At 38.7% G+C, this 24,723-nt stretch overlaps 1 protein-coding gene across 1 annotated transcript in view; it reads right to left on the bottom strand.

The window, feature by feature from the left end:
• Stk17b (serine/threonine kinase 17b) overlaps window positions 1-20,467 on the bottom strand; it is a 30,360-nt gene extending 9,893 nt beyond the window's left edge. The window contains exons 1-4 of the mRNA XM_004653618.2: window positions 20,314-20,467; window positions 10,631-10,796; window positions 5,623-5,835; window positions 304-448 (exon numbers count right to left, since the gene is read on the bottom strand). Coding sequence (XP_004653675.1) covers window positions 304-448; window positions 5,623-5,835; window positions 10,631-10,752 — 480 coding nt within the window. The 5' untranslated portion in view covers window positions 10,753-10,796; window positions 20,314-20,467. The remainder of the gene's footprint in view (window positions 1-303; window positions 449-5,622; window positions 5,836-10,630; window positions 10,797-20,313) is intronic.
• Between the last annotated feature and the right edge of the window lie 4,256 nt (window positions 20,468-24,723).

The raw sequence follows: 24,723 nt of genomic DNA, 5'->3' as shown, positions 1-24,723 counted from the left end.
AACAAGAAGGCCCAACATGTGCCTCTCATAGTAAGACAGAGGAGAGTGCCTGTAGGATGAGAACATGCAAGAGTGATGACTTCCAAGACTTAGGGATTGAGTTCAAGCTGCTCCCACAGGAACTCTTACCCTGTCTGCCAATGCAAAGGCAAGGCGAGAGCAGTACGGAGGCAGGCAGAATGCAACCCCTGGTTTAGATGACTATGAAGCAACCTATTTGCATCACTATCAGAAAAACTTCTGCATGTCAAGAACAGAGAAGGACACAAATGCTGCGTTACTTTAAATCACATGTCACTTTACCTTTAAATCAAGGTGCACAATGTTATTCTGATGTAGATAATAAACTCCTTCAAGTATTTGTTTAATGAGTCTGATAACATCATTTTCAGAGATCATTTCAGCCAGCTCAGGTAAACACAAGTTGAAAATTTCTCCACCTGCAGCACTGAAATAAAATTCATAAAGAATCTTTTAAAATCATTTAACTGAAAAATTTTTTGTGTGTGTATGTTTTGTTTTTCAGGGTAGGGTCTTACTCTAGCCCAGGCTACATACTGTAAGGGTGGCCTTGAACTCAATGGCGATCCTCCTACCTCTGTCTCCTGAGTGCTAGGATTAAAGGCGTGTGACACCATGCCCGGCTAAAACAAATTTTAAATATTGTACATCTACTATATAAAAGACACATAGCCATTAAACTTAACATTTGTGCATTTAAACTTAAAGAAGAAGGAACATGTCAAATGGAGGGTATGGTGGTCTCAAATTTAAGTCACAAGTTGACAATTATAAGAACTGATGCTTTAAAGTATATGACTTGTACTTGGGTCATCTGTACACAGTGTGAAGGCATACGGATTTGTTGATTTATATTATGTTTATGAAAAGGTAGAAAACCAAATAGCTTGTAGGAAACGTGTTTGAAAGTGCCAACCAAACATACTTCATTCCAATCAGAGCCCACTCACCAAAACTTGAAAACTCAAGAGGGATTAACTTTGACATCTGACTCAAGGTATCATGGTAAGGATAATCTGAATATTTAAAAGTTTATATTACTGTAACAGTTACAGCAATTAGTGTAAAATATAAGGCACAGGAGGGCAAGAATGCAAATTCATGATATTTTTATCTAAAAAAGTAGTACTTCACGAACAGTTAATATGCTGTCCTTGCTGTCCTGGTCACACCCTTTCTCAAGGTCTCTAGAGAAAAGTGGAAATGCACTGACAGTCACACCTTCACTTCTCCTTCCCTTTCTAGATATACTATTTACTTTAAAAATTCCTCTCAAACGTAAAGTGGCCTGACTCAATTCCTAAAAAGACATCTAAGATATTCCCAATAGTATCATATTAGGTTACATTACAAACACAGTTCTAAGCCAGTAAGAACGTGAAGAGCTAAGTTGCTCACCAGGCATTTTATAAACTAAACGCACACACAAGGAAGTGAACCAAGAAAGTCATAACATGTCAGCCAATCACATCGTCTTTCTCATAGTTTCCAAAATGAACAATGTCCTTTGTTTGGAACTGCCTTGTTTCATATAAGTGTCAGAGGTGGAACATGGGAGACAGAAAATTAGAAAGAGTTAGGAGGAGTCAAAGAAGAGAGAGTGCAAGAAGCAGACTGCAGAAATCAACAGAAAAGAAAGCTACTCCGAGAACACACTTCTGTGATTATCGCTGTTCTAGAAGGTACTTTTGGGTCTTCTTTCTTTGTGTATAAGGGGTGTTTCCCTAAATGGAACAGCAAATCTGGATATTCAGTGTTTGTCTTCACTGGTTCATGTGTTGTTAACTCAGTGTGTCAACAATACTTTAGCACTGTTTTACTGTCATCCAAAACTACATGCTACTTTCTATCTAGATGTATATCTTACCTTTACAGCTTTCTTGGACAGTTTAGGAATTAGGATGGAAGTGGAAAACAACTTTTAGAAAAAGACAGTCATACATAGCTTAGTGGTACAGCCTGTGTGCTTCCCATACATGAGACCTGGCTTCAATCCTCATCACAACAAAAACCCATACATGTTTTACATATCTGAGTTTTAAATCATGCAAATCTCTTTTTTTAAGAAAATACTTTTAAAGAGGACTTTAAAAAATAAAATCCTAAGCCAGAGAGATGGAAGCTCAGTGGGTACAGGTGCTTGCTGCAGTACAAGGCCCTGAGGTCTACTCCTAGCCCTACTTTTCAAAAAGCCAGCTGTGGCACACATACTTAGCCTAGTCAGCAAGTCAGAGACAAGAGGATTGCTGGGGTTCTCTGCTCAGCCAACCTAATCAAAACAACAATGAGCTCCAGATTCACTGAGAGACGCTGTCTCAAGGCAATACAGCAGAAGAGTGGTAGAAGACACCTGACAGCTTCTGCATGCATGCATTCATGCACGTTTATCTGCACACACCACACTCACACATGCCACACATGTACAAAAAGTAAAGTAAAAACAAAATCCTAACTCTGAATATAAACAGGAACAAATATATTTAACCACATTACTCTGGAATACACTATTTGTAAGGTATGCTTTAAGCTCAAAAAAGCCAAGCTTTACTAAAAAGTCTGCTGTTGGTAATGACATGAGTATTCTTATGCTGAAACTAACCTGAATGTATTGTTAGATAAAACTAATGAATTTGTTGGTGACACCTGTTTTCACTGTGGGAGCGAGGAGCTAGAAGTGATAGAGGACCTTGAGGTGGTAGGGTTGATTGGGAGAAATGAAAATGAACCGGAGATTTTTTAAAAGTTAAACTAGGGCTGGAGAGATGGCTTAGCAGTTAAGGCATTTGCTGCACAGGCAAAGGATCCTGGTTCAACTCTCCAGGACCCATGTAAGCCAGATGCACAAGGGGGCACATGCATCTGGAGTTTGTTTGCAGTGACTGGAGGCCCTAGCACACCCATTTTCTCCCTCCTTCTCTCTCTCACTCGCTCTCTAATAAATAAATAAAATATGTTTTTAAAAGTTAAACTATCTTTACACTATTCTTAGAAAAGGCCTAAAATAATGATCTCCCACTGACAATGAGCATGTCCAACACCCACACCTTGGTTTCTAAATTCTATTCTCAAATAAAAACAAGAACTTTACAGAGTTAGCTAATGAGGCTCAAGCCAGGGAAAGTATAAGACGACCCTGGAAATCGTGGTGTGCAAGACAAGGCGCCCTTGAAGAATGGTCAGATCAGATCAGATAACACAGGAAAGGCTTCTGAAGCCTACTCAATAAATTTTAGCCACTACTAAATTTGGGACAAATTTAACGTGAAGAAAAAGTAATGGAAAAAGCTGATTAGGACCTAACCATTAAATCAATCACAATGTGCTATTTCCAAATAATAAATGTTAATTAGCAAATCCATGGATTTAATGATACTAAAAAAAGGGAGCAATAAAAGTAAGTAAGCACCTTTTTCACGAATTCATAAATTTAGAATGAATAATAAAATTAGAGATCACCATTTTCTGACATCTATTGTAATAGCCAATTCAAACATGTCAATGGTTACTGAAATGTGTGGAAGAAAATGGTTAAAAATATTATAAGTACAAGGCCTTTAAGCATCATTACACAGACTATTTATTAACTACAAGGGAAAATGTTCTTTACAGTGAATAGGAGAGCTGGCAGACTCCCTAACCACAGTCAAATTTAACTAAACCAGTAATAAAACAATAATCCCCGTGACATGATGCAGTAAGAAATGCACATCACCACCTACACCCTACAAAAATGTTACAAACTGCTTCAAATTTATATTAATAATGCTACGTAAATTCAACATTGAGGACATAATGGCAAGAAAACGTACACGTTCTGTTCAGATGTGACCCCTCCACTTCCCTGTCCCCATTTTTCCCACTGTGTCCACATGACCCCTGTAACACACCTTTCTCTTTTCGCATTTCAGGTGTTCTGTTCCCTATTTTTTCCCCATCTTATGGGCCCCTTTTTCTAGTTTCCTGGCTTCTACCCACACTTCCTCCCACTTAAAATACACATTGAATATTTAGGGGCTAGGATCCATGCATGAGAGAGAACATGCAGAATACAGAATTTGTTTTCTAAAGTTGTGTTACCTCAAAAATGTTACAACCTAATCACAAGGAAATAATAAGACAAATCTAGAACAGATGACATTTCATGTGACAAGTGATATAAATCCCCCTACCAATGTTAATGTCATAAAAAAACCAAAACAATTGAAGGTTTTATAACAAAATATAATACATGAATCCTATAGGGATCTTTTACTGGCATTTTAGGGTTAATCAAAGAAATTAAATAAATATGGGCTACTAAAACATGCTAACTTTCTAAGGCTTGATGCTGGTATAATTCACACAGAAAAATGCCCTTACTCATCAGAATGCTTGTACAAAGGAGAAACATCAATGATATGTACAACTTTCAAGTAGTTCAATAAAGGCAGCAACAAAGGTAGTCAACAATTGATGAATCAAAGCAAAGAGTATAAGCACTCTAAATATACTATTTTTGGGCCTCCCTATAGATTGGAACTTTTATAAAATACTAATATATAGGATGGTTTGAGGACAGATTTGAATTTTTAAGTTCGTAGAATAAGATCTTCCACTACTTTATTTATTTTCACCATGTAAAAATGTGCCTCCATAGCCAGATGTGCTGACACACACCTTTAGTCCCAGCACTTGAGAGGCTGGATAGGAGGATCTGTGAGTTCAAGGCCAACCCTCCATAGACAGTTGGTCTCAGCACTTGGGAGGCTGGGGTAGGAGGATCTGTGAGTTTGAGGCCAGCCTGTCGCTAATAGATTAAGTTCCAAATCAGCCTGGGCTAAAGTAAGACCCTGCTTTGAACAAAAACAACAAAATGTGTCTTCTTGTTAAAACAATTAAATCTGTTGGATCAAAACTGTTAGGATAGGGCTGGAGAAATGGCTTAGTGGTTAAGCACTTGCCTGTGAAGCCTAAGGACCCTGGTTGGAGGCTCGATTCTATAGGACCCACGTTAGCCAGATGCACAAGGGGCGCATGCATCCGGAGTTCCTTTGCAGTGGTTGGAGGCCCTGGAGTGCCCATCCTCTCTCTCTTTCTCTCTTTGTCTGTCACTCTCAAGTAAATAAGAAATGATCAAAAAAAGTTTTAAAAAAACTGTTAGGATAAAATGAAAATTTCCAACATGACAATGCCACTCCAAAGTGATGTTTATGAAATCGACCTTTCTATTCTCCTTGGATAATTGCCTTATAGGTGATTCTAAAATAGATTTGACAAGAGATATCAATGACTATAATTCTATTTTTTTATTAAGATTATTTCCCCAAATAATCCTAATTTCCATGCCAAGAACAATATGTAATAATACTCCTATCATCACATTTTCAAAATGCTGCATTGTCACTTGTATGTTACCTACTATTAATTAATTTTTGTGTATATATGAGGCTATGCACTTAGGCTTTTAAGGCTATGTGGATATAAACTATATCTTTGTAATATTTTATCAATAAATCTTAACAAATTTTTGTCATACTTTTATCATTATTTTGACATATCAAATCATCATATCCTCCTACCAGTTAAAATAAGTACCTTAAATTTATTAAATTGCATACTTACTATTCTAATATCAAAATTATTTCAGTTGTATTTTCGTAGACCTCATGCAGATTAATCACATGGGGACAGGACTTTGCCAACTCAAGCACAGCAATCTCATGTAGAATTTCTGCTCGACAATCCTGTCCTCTTCTTCTCTTTTTCAGAAATTTTGCAGCATACTCTTGACCAGTAGATTTTGATATGCACTGTCTAACCACAGCAAATTTCCCTCTAGGGAGAAAGAAAAAGACAATTTTATATCTCCAGTTTTTCATGTCGTTAGGAATTTTTATTTATTCTCTAAGCTAAATAAAATATCATATATGTTTTTATAAAATTTACAATGCTATCATGTAAAAATAGGAATGAAAACTATCATAGCAGAGTAAAAACAATTATAATTATTTTCACTATTAATATTGTAAGTCTCACTACACTTAATAATCTCATTTGCATACCAACTCTATGCTTGTAAGAGACACCTAAGGGATCAACTAAAAAACTTATCAGTCATTAACAGTTAAAAAACACTCCTTAATGCCATGTTGATCATTTTAGGAGTATACATGCGTTTACTTCTCTAATAGCAATGCTCAGCACCTGATCAAAATTTACTATTTTGAGTTGAGAACTATTTTAAGAGCTAATTAAAAACTCGGTTTCCATGTTAAAAAATATGTAATGCCCTTTTAATTCAAGAGGTTTTTAGACCTTGAACACTATCATAAACATCTAAAGTTTTGTCTAGAGAATCCAAATTTAAGAACCTTTTTCCAAAGCTAAAATTACTCTCTAGTTGCTGATATTAACATATTAAGTACAAATAAAGACCTCTTTAGGAAGTAACTGTGGCTCTATAATTCATTTTTCCCATTTCCCCTCAGAAATAGACTTCTAACACAATGTCAGCTCATAGCAAGGAAAACAAGTTTCTAATATTGTACATTTTGTTTACTTTCAAGGAGGGGGAGAGAGAGATGCATGTGCCACTTCATGCATCTGGCTTTACAGGGGTACTGGTAAAACCAGGTTGTTAGGCTATGCAGGGAAGTGCCTTAACAGCTGAAGCATACTGGGGGGGAGGGGCATGGTATTGGGCATGACATGACCTCCTGCCACTACAAATGAACTCCAGAAGCATGTGCTAATTTATTCATCTGGTACATGGGTATTGAGGAATCAAACCTAGGCCATCAGACTTTGCAAGCAAACACTGAGCCATCTCTCCAGCCCCAAGGAAAACAATTTTTAGCATTTGTTGTTTTTAGGGTATGTGTTGCATGTATGTGCAAGAAAACACTGCTTGACTGCACTTTACTTGATATTTTCAATGGCCAAAATAATAGAGTCCTATTCATTACTTCTCAACTCCCTCAAAAGCTAATAATGAAAAAAAAATTATCTGAGTTATATGTGACTTTGATATTTATTAAACCTGTTTCTTGGGAAGCAGTTTTAAGATCTGAGGATGTTTAATTTTAACTACAAGTATTTCCTCTCTGTGCAAAAGAAATACAAATGGATGCATTTCAGTAAGTATGCAATAGGAAGTGAATCCTTTAACTTCCAACTCAAAACTACTGGTGCTCTGTAAATTCTATACTCAGTAGACTGAGTCAAGATAGATTACATGGCTTATGAAAGGTCATGTAAAGACCTGTAGTGCCAAAAATCTAACTGTGGAATATGAATTTCTAACTTCGTATTCTTACCACTACAGAGCAATTCCTCTCTTAAAAGTAGTTTTAACTTTCCCAATAAGTGTAATATATGCCAATTCTTACTTAGATTTAGAAACAAACATTTTGTCTAAAATAGCATGGAAATTTGGGGTTTTACAATGAAATTCACCTTGTAAAATTCAGGAAACAAGTTGGTTGGCTAGGAAAATTGTTCACAGGAAAAACAAGTAGTGTATAGTAGCAAATGTGTTGATTTAGTTCTTCTAGTGATTTGATGTCTCTATAAACTGGAATTCCCTCGTAAGCATGGGTAGCGTTTAGCTGTCAATGTTCACTGTGAGGGCTCATGCATCTGGCCTATTTGCTACAGAGACTGTAAAATCTGCACTTAGATTATGAGTTCAGGCAGGAGCTGACGTGCTTCTCCATGAGTGTGTCAGTGCTCTATACCTACTTGGATACTGTGTACTGTGCTATTTTTATCTTTAAAGTCTAAGATGCCAATAAAGTTACATCATTGTACACATGCTCATTTATATATACTGTGAAATAATAATCTTACCCTCATTATCAAATGCTTTATAAATAAAAACCCAGCACTTGTTTACTATTCTAAAATGCTATTTGTAGTTTAGCAGTATCAAAAACAACCTTCATTATATAATGTTCCCATGCCAGATTTAAGAGAAACACTCAAGAAAAGTTAAGACCCTTAACAACAGTAGTTAATGTACACCCTGAAAGGCAGGGCTGACTACATTTCCCAGCAGTGAACAAGGTCTAGCCGATTCTCTTGTGTTCTGAATACACAATGAAATGTGAAGGACCAGAGGGTAAGCCACAGAGGAAACTGACGTTTATTTCTGAATCTGCCTCACCCTTCTAACCACAAGTCCTATGAAACCTTGCCTCAGTTGGGGGAAGGGTGAAAAAAACCTCACCCAACATGTTAAAAAACAAGAACAATGCAAGATTTTTGAGATTAGTGAAAAATAAACTAGACTCACAATGCATCTGCCATTGGGTTGCCAAAGCAAAAGAAGTTTTCAAACACTGATATTTTAAAATAATTTTTTAAAAAATCTGATGATTTATAAAAATAACTTTAGCTCTTTACATGCTATAATTATACATGTATATACTACATGTACAAGCCTCAGGGGAAACAAGACTATGATTTTATTCTCTATAACACAAAGTACAGATCATCAAGATGGGTTACCATATTCAAAGTATTTTAAGCAAGTTGATAGCAGATGAAAAAAATTAAGATTTTTAATTAACCAAGGTCTAAAACTAAAAGTATCAATATTAAGCATGTGTCTCTTTAGGCTTCAACAATTCAAAGAGGCTACTTAACATGTCTTTCAAAAATAAGACAGAAAATGATGGGAATTGGTTTTAATTAGATCACAACATAGAATTTTGTTCTAAAATGTTCAAAAGAATACTGATTCCAGTCTCTCACTGGTACTCACGCCAGCACCACATCTATAAAACGACGAGGATGACTGCCACCTGTGCTCATCAGGCTTACCTTCTCGAAAATTTTCAGACAAAGAACATTTTCACTCTCATTCCTATTAATCTTCAAAGCTGATTTAATAAGTATAAGGCAAACTTACTCATCAAAATGTAAGTTAGAAAAGGAAAAAAATGTCTTTATTGTATGCACTATTCAAGGTGTGCATATCCAAATAGTTGCTTGAACACTTTTACAATAAAGGAAAACTTCAAGACTTCTAGTCTAGCTTTTCACTTACAAGGGAAACCACACACATGAGCAGATTACACGACTTTTGATAAAGAGCAGAGACAGGTTAAGTAACTTTTATATCAGTGTTTTCCTACTAACAAATTATATGATGTTTTATATATATAGATATGACATACCTATTTTATAAAAAAGGAAACTGAAGTAAGAAAGCAAGGTAGGAAAAGGAAGAGGAATGCAGGAAGTACAGAAGGAGGCAGGTACACTTCTATTAGGCTTCCTCAGTAGTCTCCTAGGATTTTAAATAAGCTATTTACAATGCCTGGTCCAGGCTGAAACCTCCCCACCCCACCCCCATTTCAACAGAGATGATCAAAACAAACAAATGGTCCAGAAGAAGGTAACTGTATCTAGGAAGGTTGTTAGGGAACCTGGTCTTATGATAAGCACTTCAACAAACTGGTAGTGTTTATATATACTCAAAAACTTGAAGAACTTACACATAGATGTACATTGCATGCAGCTATACAAACAGATCCATGTCTATGGTGAGATATTTACAGAATAGAACACAAAATCTTCTATGTCTATGAAATAAGATCTTTATGTTACAGAAGAGGCTGCATGCAACATCTGCCAAAGTGAAAGTCCAGGACTTCCTCTACCATAAACATAAAAAAACCCCAATGAAAGGGTTACTTTTCATGGTCCAATCAGTTTTCATTTTCACATTGATATTTTCAGATAAAAATTAATCATATTGTTCTGCTGTATAAACAGACTTAGAAAGCAACTATGACAAAACTCACAACATTTACCTCTATAAAGGAAACCAAATTGAAGATATAAATTAACCACTGTCTTCTAACCCTTAAGTAATCGTACTTAGTGTAAAATTAAGAAAAAAATGTAAGTAACTTGTCATAGCTTTTCTAACCTTCATACACACTAAAACTGCACATTAAAATTACTATTCTTATAAAATAAGGTCATTCCTTAGCATAAATAAGTTTACACCTTGGCTAAGCCACGTCAGAATTTCTATAGGGTTTTATTTATAGACCATCATGCTTTGTGATATAAAACTACAACATCAATACGAGCTAAACATTTTTGTTTAAGAAAGAAATATGGAAAGTAGAAGGCTCTCCCTGTTTTTTTAGACACGCATATATAATATCCTAGGAGTTGTGAAAATATGTTTAACAAAAACTTCAAATAGCACAGTCTTAAAACACCTTATAGATCCTAGTAATTTAACCCTTAAACAATGCATATAAAATGAATACATTTAACTTCAGCAGTCCCTCAGATGAGGAGACTGTAGCACTAAAAGGCATGTTAATTTAGCTGAGGTCACACAGCTTGTAGATAGCAAAGCCATTTACTTGCCACTCCATTATCTAAGCCACCTCACCCTTCACACCCTCAGAAGGAAATGAGCTTCAGACTCTGAAACTAGACGTGATGTTTGATACAAACCTTCCACAGATTGGATTTTCCAGTTGTACAATAGCACCAGAGATGAGTTTTCTTACTAATCATAGAAAATGGCTCCAAGTAAATTGTCTATATGAAGTGGAAATTTAAAAATTTGATCTAACCAGCACTCATCATATAGTCTCCTTACCTTCCAAGTTCTTTAGATGTAAGTGTATAGAAATTATTAAAGTTTTCCATTTTTATCGGAGTTTGAGGAGTTGTAGTTAGCAACCCTGAAATACTTCGGCAATCAAATCTTCTCCGTGACATGTTAGCTGACTCCCAGATATGTTCTTCTAGTTACTTATTTTTACCTATTTAAACAAAGAGAAGGGAGAGGATGTAACTTAAATGTAACTAAGATGCTATCTCAGACAGGATGCACACTACATTACACAACTCCAAATATAGCAGAAAGGTAGAACCTAGGGGAAAGGATGGTGATTTAGAGAGTACATTCTACCCACACAGAGGCAGACCCAGAAGCACACGGAAACTGGTGTTAGCTGAATAACACTTCTGACCTCATTTCAGAAAAACACCACTGTCAAAACTCTAACTTTGCAAGAAATAATTATGAAAAAATTTGAATGCAAGTGATCATTTCATTTTGCTCTAAGCTATTATTTTTTAAAGATAGAGCTTTCACCCAACTAGGTAAGTAAATGTGCCAAGGTAATGATGATTCCTGTTAAGTTCATATGGCCGAATAAATTTGGTGGCAAATTCACATTCTGTTTGTAACAGACTAAGAAACAAAACTTGTTTCCTGGATTGGCTACCTTTCAAAACTAAGTTCAGAAACTCTCCCAGGTCTCAGAGTTCATCCCATGAGAGAACCTTGCACAGAACCTGCCTGGCATGACAACTCCCTCATTGTGGCACTTCATACAACCAGTTTTACTATCAAACCACTATCTCATGCTAACTGAATTTATATAATTACAGGAGGCTGTATATTTCAAGACACTTTCTACTATACCAGTCTAGTAAATGATCAAGCAAGCAATGCTCTGCTAACACTCTCCTATAATAGCAACCCTCAGACCATGTTCCGTCTTTACCACAATCACTCTTTGCCTATTTCCTGCTTGATAATTACTGTTCTTTATTGCCCCACATTCAGATGCCAACTATCTTCCTAGCGAATGGGCAATGTGATCAGAGTTCTGTTTTCAGGTCTCTATTTTCTCTGTCTTATGCTTTGTTTGTTACTTTGAAGGCAGAGTCTCACACTACCTCAAGCTGACTGGGAACTCACTATGTAGTCTCAGGGTAGCCTCAAACTCACAGTGATCCCCCTACCTCTGCCTCCCAAGTGCTGGGATTAAAGGCATGCACTACCAAGCTTAGTTTTTCTCTTATTTTTATTCTCAAGTGAGTAAAACTATTTTCTCTAAATTCTTTGGTCTTGAGGGAAACAAATCCCTAGTTAGTTTTGAGATATACCTCTAGGAGTCTAAGGGTAAAAGCACAGCATACAGAAAGTGACATTTGCATTGAAATACACTGGGGTCAGAATTCTATTTATTCATCATACTAGCTATGAAGACCTTAAGATTTTTAACTTAAGTGTACCAAGTCTGATTTTTTTTTTAATTATAATGGAATTCCTGAGTCAGGCTGCCTTGTATATAGAAAATGTTCTTATTTTGTCCCACAGTTCTGGGGCCTCATATGGAGACAGCCTTCTTGCTGGAAAGTTCAGAGAAGATACAAAGCATCATATGGCAAGAGAAAAGGAGTGATTTTATGTGTATGTCTCTCTCTTTATACAGATCATCATAGGGGTTCTACACTAAAAGAGTTTACCTATTGCTAAACACTTCCCTTCCAGTGTCTCTACCTCTATATACCACAGGCCACTAAGCTCCCAGCTTTTTACAAAGAACAATGGCTGGAAGGCCAGCACTTAGAAGGCCAAGGCAGAGGACTGCCTCAAATTTGAGGCTAGCTTGGGCCCCATAGTGAGTAAAAGGCTATCTAGGGTAGGCCTTCCCCATGTTAGTAGGCTGAAATCCTAACCCAAAATACCTCAGACTGCTGTTTGAGATAAGGCCTTTTCAGGTGGTGACTAAGTTAAAATGAGATCATTTAAGGTGGGCCTTACCCAATATGACTGGGATACAAACAAGATTAACAAGTACTTGTTAATTTAATCTAATTGGCCATATTTCATTTAAATTACATAAAACATCGTAGACAAGGTCCCTTTTCTAACCCCAAGTTATATCCTCACTAGGAAAGGGTGAGAGGATCAATCACCACCTTGACAACATGTGTCCCATTCTGACTCTTATTTCCGACTATTCTAGAATGACAAAGAGAAATGGAATTTTTCTGGGGCTTGCTAGTAGGTAATGCTCCAATTCTGCTGCTTCTAAAGTGAAGACAGTAACAATTTTCATTTTGCTTAGCTTAGAAGATTCAAATTAAAAATACAATAAGCCCATGTCAAATGTCAGTGCTACTCATGATGGCACATTATTGGCCCATTAAAATAAGTCTAAATAAACAACATTCTACTCAGAGACATTGTAAAGTAGCCATGTCCATCTGTACAATACTCACTTTATGTTAGCCTAAAGTTACCTCTTAACTCTTTTCTTCTTTAACTGTTTAATTTTCTTTATACCCCAGGCTGGCCTTGAACTTCCTGTGATCCTCCTATCTCAACTTTCCAACTGCTGCAATTACAGGCCTGTGCCACCACACCTGGCATTTGACCAACTGTTTTTTTTTTTAGTATTTTCTTAGTTCTGATGACACTCCATTTCACTAGCCACATTTCATTGTCTGGAAAATCAATACAGATATTCATTTGTATGGTCATTCAGTATTGTTTTTCATATCACCTTAAGGCTTTCAAAATTTCATACCTAAATTAAAAGGTCCATACTTATGGTCATTGATATAAACAGAAGGAGTAGGCCTGTGTCATGGATACAGTTGCGCTTTACTCCTGACAGTATTCATCAATAAAGATGCTAAATTCAGGGCCACAGAGTGTCAAACCGAGTAACACAGGCATCTGATTCCAATTTTTGTTTCACCTAGATTTTAGATTCTAAGATGTTTACCTCATGCTACATACAATATATTTGCCCCACAGTGATCCATTTATAAAAAATATAGAGCTAATGTTTATTGAGATAAGCCCTCTTGTGAATAAGCACCTTTTTGCTGTTCATTTTCAGGAGTCAACATGAGCCTTTTATTGAGTCAAATATTTATGTTCAATGAAACATGATTTATAATAATTAAAAAATTCTTCAAAAATTTGAATTCATGAACCCTAGAATCCAACTGAGGAAACAGTTAAGTATATCCAAATAGAGTATTATACATTCAACAAAATTGTATTTTCAAATACATTTTTAATTCATGATTGAAAACAAAATTTTACATATAGTATGACAAATTGGCAAGTGACATATAAAAGAAAACAGAAGTCTACAAAACTGAAGTGAAATAACCTTGGTGAGATTATGGAAGTATTTCAAATCTAAACTAAGATACTATTTTAATAATCGACAAAAGCAAATGACTTTGGGTTTTATAAAGGCAGTTATGGGGGCTGGAGAGATGGCTTAGTGGTTAAGGTCTTGCCTATGAAGCCTAAGGACCCACGTTCGATTCCCCACAACCCATGTAAGCAAGATATACTTGGTGACAAATGCATATGGAGTTTGTTTGCAATGGCTAAAAGCCCATCCTCTCTCTCTCTTAAACAAACAAATAAGTAAAGCAGTTATGTTTCTTGTCATACCACAAGAGATTGAATATTTTTTAAATCTAAAGTAATATTAATACATATGTCAATAATGTAAGATAAATTGTTCCTTATGAAAGATAGTAGTGAATATCTGACCAAACAGAGAATCCTTATTTGCAACAGCCAAAGGTATCAACCTACATATGAAGTTTATTGACCATCACTGGTCAGGTTTTTAAAGGCCTGGTAGCTTACTCTGTATTTGCACAAGGAACTGATGGTACTCATTATCCAAATTATAGATCAGGTCTCACACAAAGACCATGTAAAAATTTTGGGTATATCCTACACAAAAATATCTTGTTTAATACTGCATAAAAATACTCAGCAGCTTTTGAATTAACTTAGTTATAATCTACATAATGAATAAACTGTTAACTTTAAGATATATATCTTTATTGTAGGTATTGTAAAAATCCAGTCTCATCCACAAGTCCAAAATGTGCTATCCAAATATACTAATGAAAATTCAGTTTGGCTATGCTTTCATTACATTCGGAGGAAAATGAGCATATAAATGTTTTAAAAGGAATCAAAATGCACAATGCCAGTTTAAATACATTCTTATTAATCAATCTATTTAACTGAATTTCTTAATAGTAGATACTGGCATGTATTTAACTTTTTACTATAACAAATTCTATAGCACTCACATGAACTCATTCAAATAATGGTATTTTTATTATCATATATGTAGCAAACCAGAAGTTTTCTAAATGTATGTTAATACAAACATTACTTTAGTTTCCAGGATGCCTTTCATTCTGGCTTTGAGTGTACAACTGGAACACAAGCTATTCCTAAGAAAGAGAGTATTTCTAATAACTAAACCTTAAACTCATTACCTATTGCTAATCCCACATCACAAGCAGCTGAAACTAGCCATACCATTTATTAAGTTCACCACCTCCTATTCACTGCATTTGAACCAGCTGTTAATCTAGGTATTTTCCCATTTCTCCTTTGGCCAATACGGTATACAGTGGAGCAGGTATGCCATCTTTACTCACCAAACACTTCACAAATAAGATTACCCTTCATATAAGATACACATAGTTGCCCAGCCAGCTCTCTATCCTATCCTCACCAAGTTCTCCCAGTTTTAATAAACAATCCTCAGACCTTCTCTTGTCTTCTATCACAAGTCATAGACCTTTAACATTCTAAATAAAGAGTACAACTTATTCATAAATTTGCAAAGTATCTTATTGCATTTGAAACCAAATTCGTACATTTTCTCATGCTATACCAATAAATAAAGACCTTAAGGGAACTAGTCAGTAAATTCTGTATTTGCACACAATTATAGATACAAGTGCTAAAACCCATAACCAAATAGCAGAAGGTAAGATACACTTGCAATTTCAAATACACAGCACTACTAAGAATAATGGGGTCACCCATTTCCAAAATTTTTTCACTAACTCCTATGACAATAATGACAGCTAGGGATCCAGTGATGCTGGGAGATGGCTCAGCAGTTAAAAGGCACTTGCTTGTAAAGCCTGTTGACCCAGGTTCAATTCCCCAGCACTCATGTAAAGCCAGATGCACATGCATGTAGAGTTCATGTGCAGCAGCAAGAGGTTCTTTCTCTTTCCATCTCAAATAAGTAAGTAAAACTGAAGAATTCATATATAATTCATATATGTATCAATGAAGGAAAGAACAGAAGGAGATATTAGGCTTGATCTGTGTCTTGACTTACTTGAATGGAAAAAGCAAATATGACGCAATCCAAAACAGAAAAAAAATAAAGTTTCCATAAACTTATAAACAGTTCTATTGAAAATCATTCATCTGTTGAAAAGGGAGGTACATAGGATTTTCCAGAAGCTCTCAGTGAGCTAGCCCAGCAAACACAGTCATGAACAAGGAAAATGAGAAACACCGCAAAAAAGGTGGGAGGTAGGTACAGACACACCTGGCGTTATTCTCTGACCTCCCTCATGCACACATGATGCATGCACACCCATACTCACACACATGAACAGGCACACACACACACAGCACACATCCACCTCAAAATAAAAATAAATATTTATCATGATATTCATCTCAAAGTTATCAAATTAAAAAGGTTTATGAAAATGGAAGCTGTACAACAGAATAATAAAAACATTTAGAATTAAACTGCGTGTTCCCATTCCTTCATTAGCACCCTACAACCTACAACCTAAAACCCTTATGGCACGACAGCTATGGGATCCAGGAAGCTGATAGGTACCGTTTCACTTCCTGTGGTGCTACAACCTCCTATCTTGTCTCCACATCTTTGTTAAGCTTCTCTGCCTGAACTACGCCTTTGACCTCTCCTTAAATGGCTAATTCTTCTGTATGCTCTGCCTCAGAAGGCTTTTCCTAAAGCCCACAGGTTGGTTTAAATACCTTTCTTTGCACTGCAAATAGAAGACTCCTGGCTCACACTCTTTTACTTCAAAATTTAAAGTTAGATGGCAATTCTTTTTAGTATCTAAAACACCTTTTACTTTTGAGCCTAAGCAAACAGCATGCTGCCTGGGAACCTGATAAGAGTTGAACAAATGTTTGATGGACAGAAATTTATAAATTATTAAACATAGTAAAATGAATTTTTTGGTATGGCACGTATCTTCAACAACTTAGCAATACTTGAGATTCCCACCCCCACTTGAAACTATGGTACTGGAGCTTCCAACACAGCTAGTTTCTGCTTCATTCAGAACTTAATTAAATAAAATTTAAATAAGATAAAATAAATTTAAATAAAATTTAAAATTGCTCTTACCAAATTACAGGTAGCCACAAAGTCCAGAAATGAATAAAATTATTTTTGTCACCTGTTATAAGGTCAAAAGACCATTTATTTTGTCTTTACCAATTTTTTCCAGACTGAGTAAACACTTGTTTTCACATAAATACCTACTTTAGCTAAGAATATCCCTCCCTATCTTAAGAAACATTTCAACAACGAAAGCCAGATACATGTCCTATCAAAGATTAATACATCTTCTAGATAAATCTTCATGAAGAAAAATTTGGAAGACTATCACATGAAGGCAATTCCTTAGCACTAATGGGACCATGTCATGTCTAGAAACAGAGCGACTGGAGATTTATTTATCTAGCCACCTATAAAAAGTAAAGGGACAACTTTCTGTTGGTGTGGAATAAGGGTCTGCTTCTAGCTGACCAGGGATTGGAGGTAAAGGCATCGGTGTGACAGGGCAAGGACAGTGACTTTCAGTTTTAAGAAGAGGTTGATTAAGAAGAGGTATGCATTCTATAACAGGTTTTATGCTGTTTGTTTTAAGATATCGAACAGCAAGTATGATTCACGAATCTAATCCCCTGCAAATCACAATAGGAAGCCAGCTAGACGGACTCTAGTCCAACCAGTCTAGTATAGACCACCCCAGGGCTGTAGTTCCAGGCAAGGGACCCCGCCCAACTCTGAGCCAAGATAGTAAGGCCTGACAGCTCTCTCTTCCCACCTTCACAAGAAGAATTAAATCCTATAATTGTGCACTAGAATAAGAAGATGTTGAAAACGGAAATATAGTGGGCCAGCAAATATACAGTGCTTGTCATTCATCAGATTCAACATTAGGCTTCTGTTGTAAAATAAATTATTGTTTATTTAACAGCACCACTAGTGCTGTTTATTCAGTAACCATTACAATCAAAAATGGAATCCAACCCTTTAAGGATTAAAAAGGAAACTACCATTTCACTGTTAAAATTTTCAGTACTTGAAGCATAGCTAAACACTTTTCTGGAGTAGCTGGATAAGGTAAGGGGTGAACCAAAATACACTGCATGTAAGTGTTAAATGAAATTGGCTCTTGTAAATATTTAAAATAGCAATAAAGTTTGAGTTTAACGCTTTGGGATAGTATAAATAAATCAAAGAAAAAAGTGAAAAAAGCATGCCTTGGAAATGCCAACATTCATTACAACATAATTATGTAAAATATGTGTTTACAGCAATGTATAAGAAAAAATTTTAACCCTTTGATGCTGAGGACTGAACTCAGAAGAAATATATATCCTTTGAAAATAGTTAGTTGTAGAATATAAACTGCTCAAAAATAAATCACTGACTTTTCTCATCAATAAAATGGAAAAGAAAGCAACTGAATACATTTGAAGTTTTCCCAACTGGAAGATAATATTAAATAACTGTTAATGTTTATTATACAATAAACACACAGACACTGTAATAAAGGGAAAAAAAAATCAAATCCTTTAAAAGTATTCAGTCAAGGCTAGAGATGTGGCTCAGAGGCCGAGCACTTAGCAGGCTAGACGTTAAGAGTACGGTTTTCCGGCCAACTTTACACACAGGAAATGTGCACTATATGTCATACATGCAATTGTAAGACAATTTAAAGATGAAATGAATAGTAATTGGTTCCCTGATCTCTGAGTTTTGAGTCTCTAAGACTAAAATGTTAATTTTGATAGAAATCCCTCCTGTATAATTAACAGCTTCAAGATAAAGCTCTGAAAGCATGTTTGTGTGTTCACCTAACCCCAGTAAAACACTGAGCAAACTTAAAAATAAAAATCACACTGATTAAAAATATATGACATAAAATATCTGCATCATCTCCAAATCTGCTATTCAGTGATGAGTCAAGTCTCCCCTTGGCTAAAAAAAACCTGTACCTTAACCAAACTCCAATTTCTTGCTCAAGAATCTGAAAACTGCCACCAATCTATACACATGCAAAATAGATTTTCAAATTATCACAGATATTTTGCTTTTCTAACTTAATATATTGTTATGTAAGGATATATAATTTATTTCAATATTAGACCCATACTTTAGAAAAGATCTAAGTTGTGTCCTAAAAACAAAGGAGCTGTCAATGAGCACTCCATGTTGTAAACTATCAAGAACATAAAAATATCAGAGGAGGAGGGGAGAGAGGTGTAAAACTGTGCTATTTATTTCTATGGCCTATCTTTTCAAAACACATAATTTTGTAGCTATATGCTTTAATGTTTATAACGCAAACGTCTAGAAGTTTTTGATAACTATTTCAGGACAGTTCACCATGGAAAGTGTAGAGAGGTGTACCTATGAGAAAGTAGGTTTATCTTTTCCTGTAATAAAAGTGTGTTCCTGGGTTCAAATGCCAAGTGACACACACGGCCAACTGCCTAGTCATCTCAACAGCCCTTGCTGCTCAGCCCACACAGTCTCACAGGTCCACCGTCCATCAAACACCCCTTCAGGTTCAGCATATCACTACTCCCACCGACGTAAACGAAAGAGGAATCAATAATGACTGTGAGAGCCACACCTTAAGGTCACCTTAAATGCGACCGAAATCTGATCAGTATGACGGTTGGGTTTTGAATGTAATTCTCCTAAAGTTCAGCTTGCAAGTAGTCACAGTGCCTCCAGTCCGGGCACAGACAGGATGCACTAATCCCAGCCACCAGCTGGCCACCAAGTGTCTATCAACTTGTGGGCACTCATCTGTCCAGGGAGGGGAATGCAAACGAGACGCTCGCCCCGCCGCCCCCCCACCCCGACCCCAAACTCAAGCAGAGCCAGGCTGAAAGTCCACGCCCGTGGCCGCGATGTAGCTGCCCAGTGTGAGGATGGGTCATCCGCACAGAGTGGTCCTCGTGGCCTTCACGTAAAACTGGACGGCTGAAAAGTCACCCGAGCAGCTGGGGTGCGTGTAGGTGACTGTAAACGCCCCAGCAGACCAGCACAAGCCATCTCCTCCCAAAAGACAGTCGTGGACGGGGCGGGACGCACCCACGACTCGAGACGGGAACACGTCCTGCGCCCACACCCCTCGGGGACACGCGACGTGGACGGGGCCCGAGCGAGCCGCGTGCGCCCCGGGGAGACACGCTCGCTCGGGGGCGAGGGAGAGCGGCCCCCGGGGCGCCGAACCTGGGCGGCGGGAGGTTCGAGCCCGTCCACGCCCGGGGAAGCCCGCCGCCACACTGACCCAGGTTCGAGTCCCGCCCCGCCCGCCCCGTCCTTCCCACCCGGCCGGCGACTCCGAGGCCCCCACACGCCCACCCGGCAGCCCCGGCCGGACACTGACCGCTCGCAGGTCCGAGGGGGCTCGGGTCCCGCTGCGCGCTCTCCAGATCCAGCCCAGCCGGCTGAGGCGCCGGGACCCCCACTCTGACTTCTCGGGGAGCACGGCTGAGAGCTGCCACCTGACCCGTCTCTGGGGAGGGCACTCCGGCGGCGGCGGCGGCGGCGACCGCACCGCGGACCACGTCGCGAAGCTTACAGTTGAGGTTTGAAAAGTGCAGCCGAGTCTCCGGCGGCGCAGCTCGCTAGAGCCCACCCCCTCGGCCGGAACAGCCAATCGGAGCGCGCGCGCAGGGTGGGGCGGTCACGTGGCGGGCGGCGCGTGCTGAGGGGCGTGGCCCGCGGGGAGAGGGTGTGGCCTGCGCGGATTCCGCGGCCGCCGGGCGGCTGGAGAGCAGGTGGGGTGCTGGGCGCGCCGCGGCCGCGGATCCCGACGCTGTGCTCCGAGGCCTGCCGCAGAGCCGGGACTCCAGGGGCACTCTTTCCCTCCTTCACCGGGGTCGGTCCAGGAGGTGTGGATATCGGGACACCTGGTAGTTCGTCCCAGTAGGCTTGTATTTAGTAGCCAAACGTCTATGGCGACCAAAACCTGTTTGCTGACTCTTACAGGTCATCCTGCTTACCTACCTGGACCTACCTCCGAGTGGAGATTCCAGTTTGCTGAGAGTCCTGAGGCACTGGTCCGAGGCACTGTAGGAAGAATCCGAATAGGATGTACTGGAGGCTTTCATACACTATGATAAGGAAAAAGATGAAAACCTGCAGCAACTCAGATTCTCTTGCCATTTTGGTGCTGGGGGGGATGTTCTTTTTTTTTGCCATTTTGGGTAGCGTTGGGATTTGAACCTGAGGCCTTGTACATGCTGGAGAAATGCTCTGCATTGACCATCACCAGCTCTCAAGATCGCACTTCTCATACACAGTTAAAAAAAAAAAAATCCAAAGTTCAGTTCAAGACACAGTTATTTTTTTACATGCATATAAAATCCTAGATTATATGTACTATTTAGGATTAGTTGCAAAGTATATTTTCAAACACTATAGAAAACAATTTGGGGAAATACATTGGAAGTGGAATCATCTTTTAAAATATTTTAACATCATTTTAAAGAGGAGGTTTTTGTGTTCTATCACACTAAGCCAAGCAAATCATCAAGCGATCAGTGTGCTCTTCCATACAGTTTTACCCAAGACATGAAAGTTGTTCCTTCAAGTCTTTCTCAGCGGAATGGTTCTCCCAAGCTTTGTTCAGTGGAGATTGCTTCTATCTACCCATTTTATTGTTGCTAACAATTGAACTGACCCAAGAAGCCTAATGCAAGAACGGAAACACACACACTGACACAGGTGTCTTAAGAGTCTACAACCAATAAGATTTCCCCATCTCTCATGAACACGAATGCTATGTCCCAGAGTTCTCAGCACCACCACTGGGGCCAATATTCTCTCAGGTTTCTTGTAGTTTGGGGGGGGGTGCTAACCGTGGACCACCTTATTATCAACATTTAATCTATCACCAGCACTCAAGCAGTCTTACCTTCAAACTGTTTTCCCTTCTGCCACCAACCAAGGCTCACAGCGCATGTACACATCTAGACACAGGCCAGTCTTTCTTCAGCATCACTTTAAACCAGCCTCCAAGGGAGACTCCTCCTGCTCTAACCTGCTAGCCACCTAGCCCTTTCCCGTGTCTTATACTTTGCTGCCTCCACCTTGGCTCCAGCTTTTTACCATCCTCTTCATCAGCATCTGGACATGAGTTTCCAGCTGTAAAAAGGGCACATCTCCAGGAATCAAAGTCTGTGCTGATTTCTGCTCTCTGTTCACAGCCATCACCCTATGTTCCTTGGTACCTGGCTCACACGTGTTCCTTGTGTTACTTTTGTGTCACATTATGTCACGTAACCCTCCCTGTGACTGAAGTCAGACTAATATTCTTCCACAATCAGCTACATTTGCTTGGTCCCTGGCATTGTGGTTCAAGTTGCAAGGGCTTCCTGGTTCTGAAGAGAGGACTGTACCACCTGAGGCCTCTCATGTAAATTCAGAACTCAATACATTCCTCCATTTCACCTTATCGTCCTAAATTCACTCATAGCCATGCCAAAGGTGTGTGTTCTTAGGACTGGAGAGAGCTCAAGTCAGTAAAGAATTTGCCTTGCAAGCATGAGGACCTGAGTTTGATTCCCAGAACCCACATAACAATGCCAGATGTGGTGGTGGCGTGTACTTGTGATCCCAGTGTTGAGGAGGCAGAGACGAGAACCTCCGGGACTCACTGACCTGAACCAATTGGCAAGCTCAAGGCCAATGAAAGCCCCTGTCTCACACAAAGATGGACAGTGTTCCTGGAGAATGACACCTGAAGTTGACCTCTGGTCTCCATGGGAAACCTCACACACATGTACACCCGTACACACCAGAATTAGGCGCACGCGCGCACGCGCGCTCGCACACACACACACACACACACACACACATGTTCTCATTTCCTTGAGTAGGAAGTCCTCATGTAGCACAACTGTCATTCAGGTGCCATTGCCTCTGACCCATTTATTGAGCTAACAACCCTTGAATGTCACATACTAACCAGGCATGGTGATTGTTGAATGGATTACATTTTCTCAGTTCATACTTGCCTTATATTTTCTCAGAACATGACTGTATCTGGAGGTAGGACCTTTAGAGAATTTAGAGAAATAATGAGAGTAAGATGAGGTCATAAGGGAAGGTCCTAATACACTATGACTAATGTCCTTAAGAAAAGAGATTAGTACACAGTACAGACTGAGGGACAATCATGTAAGGTCACAGCAAAAAGGTAGCAAGCCATATGTAAGCCAAGCAAAGGAGCCTCAGAAGAAACTGAATCCCAGCACTCAGGAGGCAGAGGTAGGAGAATTGCTGGGTTTGATGTCAGCCTGAGACTACACAGTGAATTCCAGGTTAGGCTGGAGTAGACTGAGACCCTACCTCAAAAAAAGGGGGGGAGGGAGACTGGATAAGTGGCTTAGCAGTTAAGGCACTTGCCCAAGAAGCCTAAGGACCCAGGTTTGATTCCCCAGTACCCACATGCATCTGGTGCTCATTTGCAGTGTCTGTAGATGCAGGCATGCCATTCTCTGTCTCTATCTTCTCTTGCTCTCTCAAATAAATGAATAAATAAAATATTTTTTTAATCCCCAAAACAAACTCAATCTGATACCTTAACCTAAGACTTCTGTTCTCCAGACCTGTGAAAAAGTAAATTTCTGTTGTTTAATCCACCCACTGTGGTCTCTGTTACAGCAGCACCAGCACATTAATAACGCACAATTTGTATATTAGTGTCGGTGTCCTTTCTGGTCAATGTACTGTGGCATGCCTGTGACCAAACATATCAGTGTTGTACTGTGATTACCACAGTAACCACCATACCAGGAAAGGTGACCTTTCTTAGTCTCACCAGACCAGCCACCACATACTGGCTAGTGAGAGTGTTTCTCCCTGACCACATATTTAATCTCCGTGATGGGGGTGGGGGTGGAATTTTACTCAGACAAGAAGGCTTCAAACTCGAAACTCCTGTGAACAACACATATTCCTAATTAATAAACACTACCAGTTATTTTTAATGTTAAGACTGTGTAGTTCAATCCATGTGGAAATCACAAAACAAACACTCCTACGTGACCTGTGCATAGCTGAAAACCCTGGACATTTGTGAGCAGGGTGAAGATAGCCAGAAACAAGGTGAGCCGACTGTTCCTGAAGAGGCATGGTTGAAACCTGCACTCAACAAAGGTACCCATAATGGATGGAGATCACTACTCCAAATACATCCCTTCTCCTCCATGTCAGATGGAGAGAACACAGTGCATGGATTCATATCACCTCCAGCACATCCCAATTTTGAAAGTACTGAGAACCAGAGTACCAGACTTCATGTTCCTTGGCTCCTTTAAATCCTGTTGGCAAAGGTAGTTGGGGCAAGTCCTCCTTTCCTCAAAAGGTAACACAACCCATGATTGACTATGCCAATCCAGCCACTCACCACAGTTTATAGGGCACAGCCTCCAAAGCTACCTGAAAGCAATGCTATGCACATTAATAATTTCAAATGCTCCACATTTTATTTAACTCAATATATCTAAAGTATTGCCCTTTCATCATGGACTGTGATATTTTACTTCCTTTTTTTATGCTGTCTTAAATCTAGTGTGTATTTTATACTTCAGCACTTTGTAATTCAGATACTAAATCTGTGTTTATAATTCATAAATTTTACCATTGTATGAAGCAGATTCACATCCTTAAATTATTTTGAATATGTTTTATTGTTTAAATTTAATTGAGAGAAATAAAACTGAAGTTGCATCACACTAGGTGTGCTTTCAGTATTCCTTAGCTGCATATGCTTGGTGGCTACTATATA

Source organism: Jaculus jaculus, chromosome 4 (genome assembly GCF_020740685.1).
Source record: "Jaculus jaculus isolate mJacJac1 chromosome 4, mJacJac1.mat.Y.cur, whole genome shotgun sequence".
Classification (NCBI taxonomy): domain Eukaryota; kingdom Metazoa; phylum Chordata; class Mammalia; order Rodentia; family Dipodidae; genus Jaculus; species Jaculus jaculus.
Note: the sequence above shows the minus strand (reverse complement) of the source record. Positions and strands in the feature narration are given on the sequence as shown.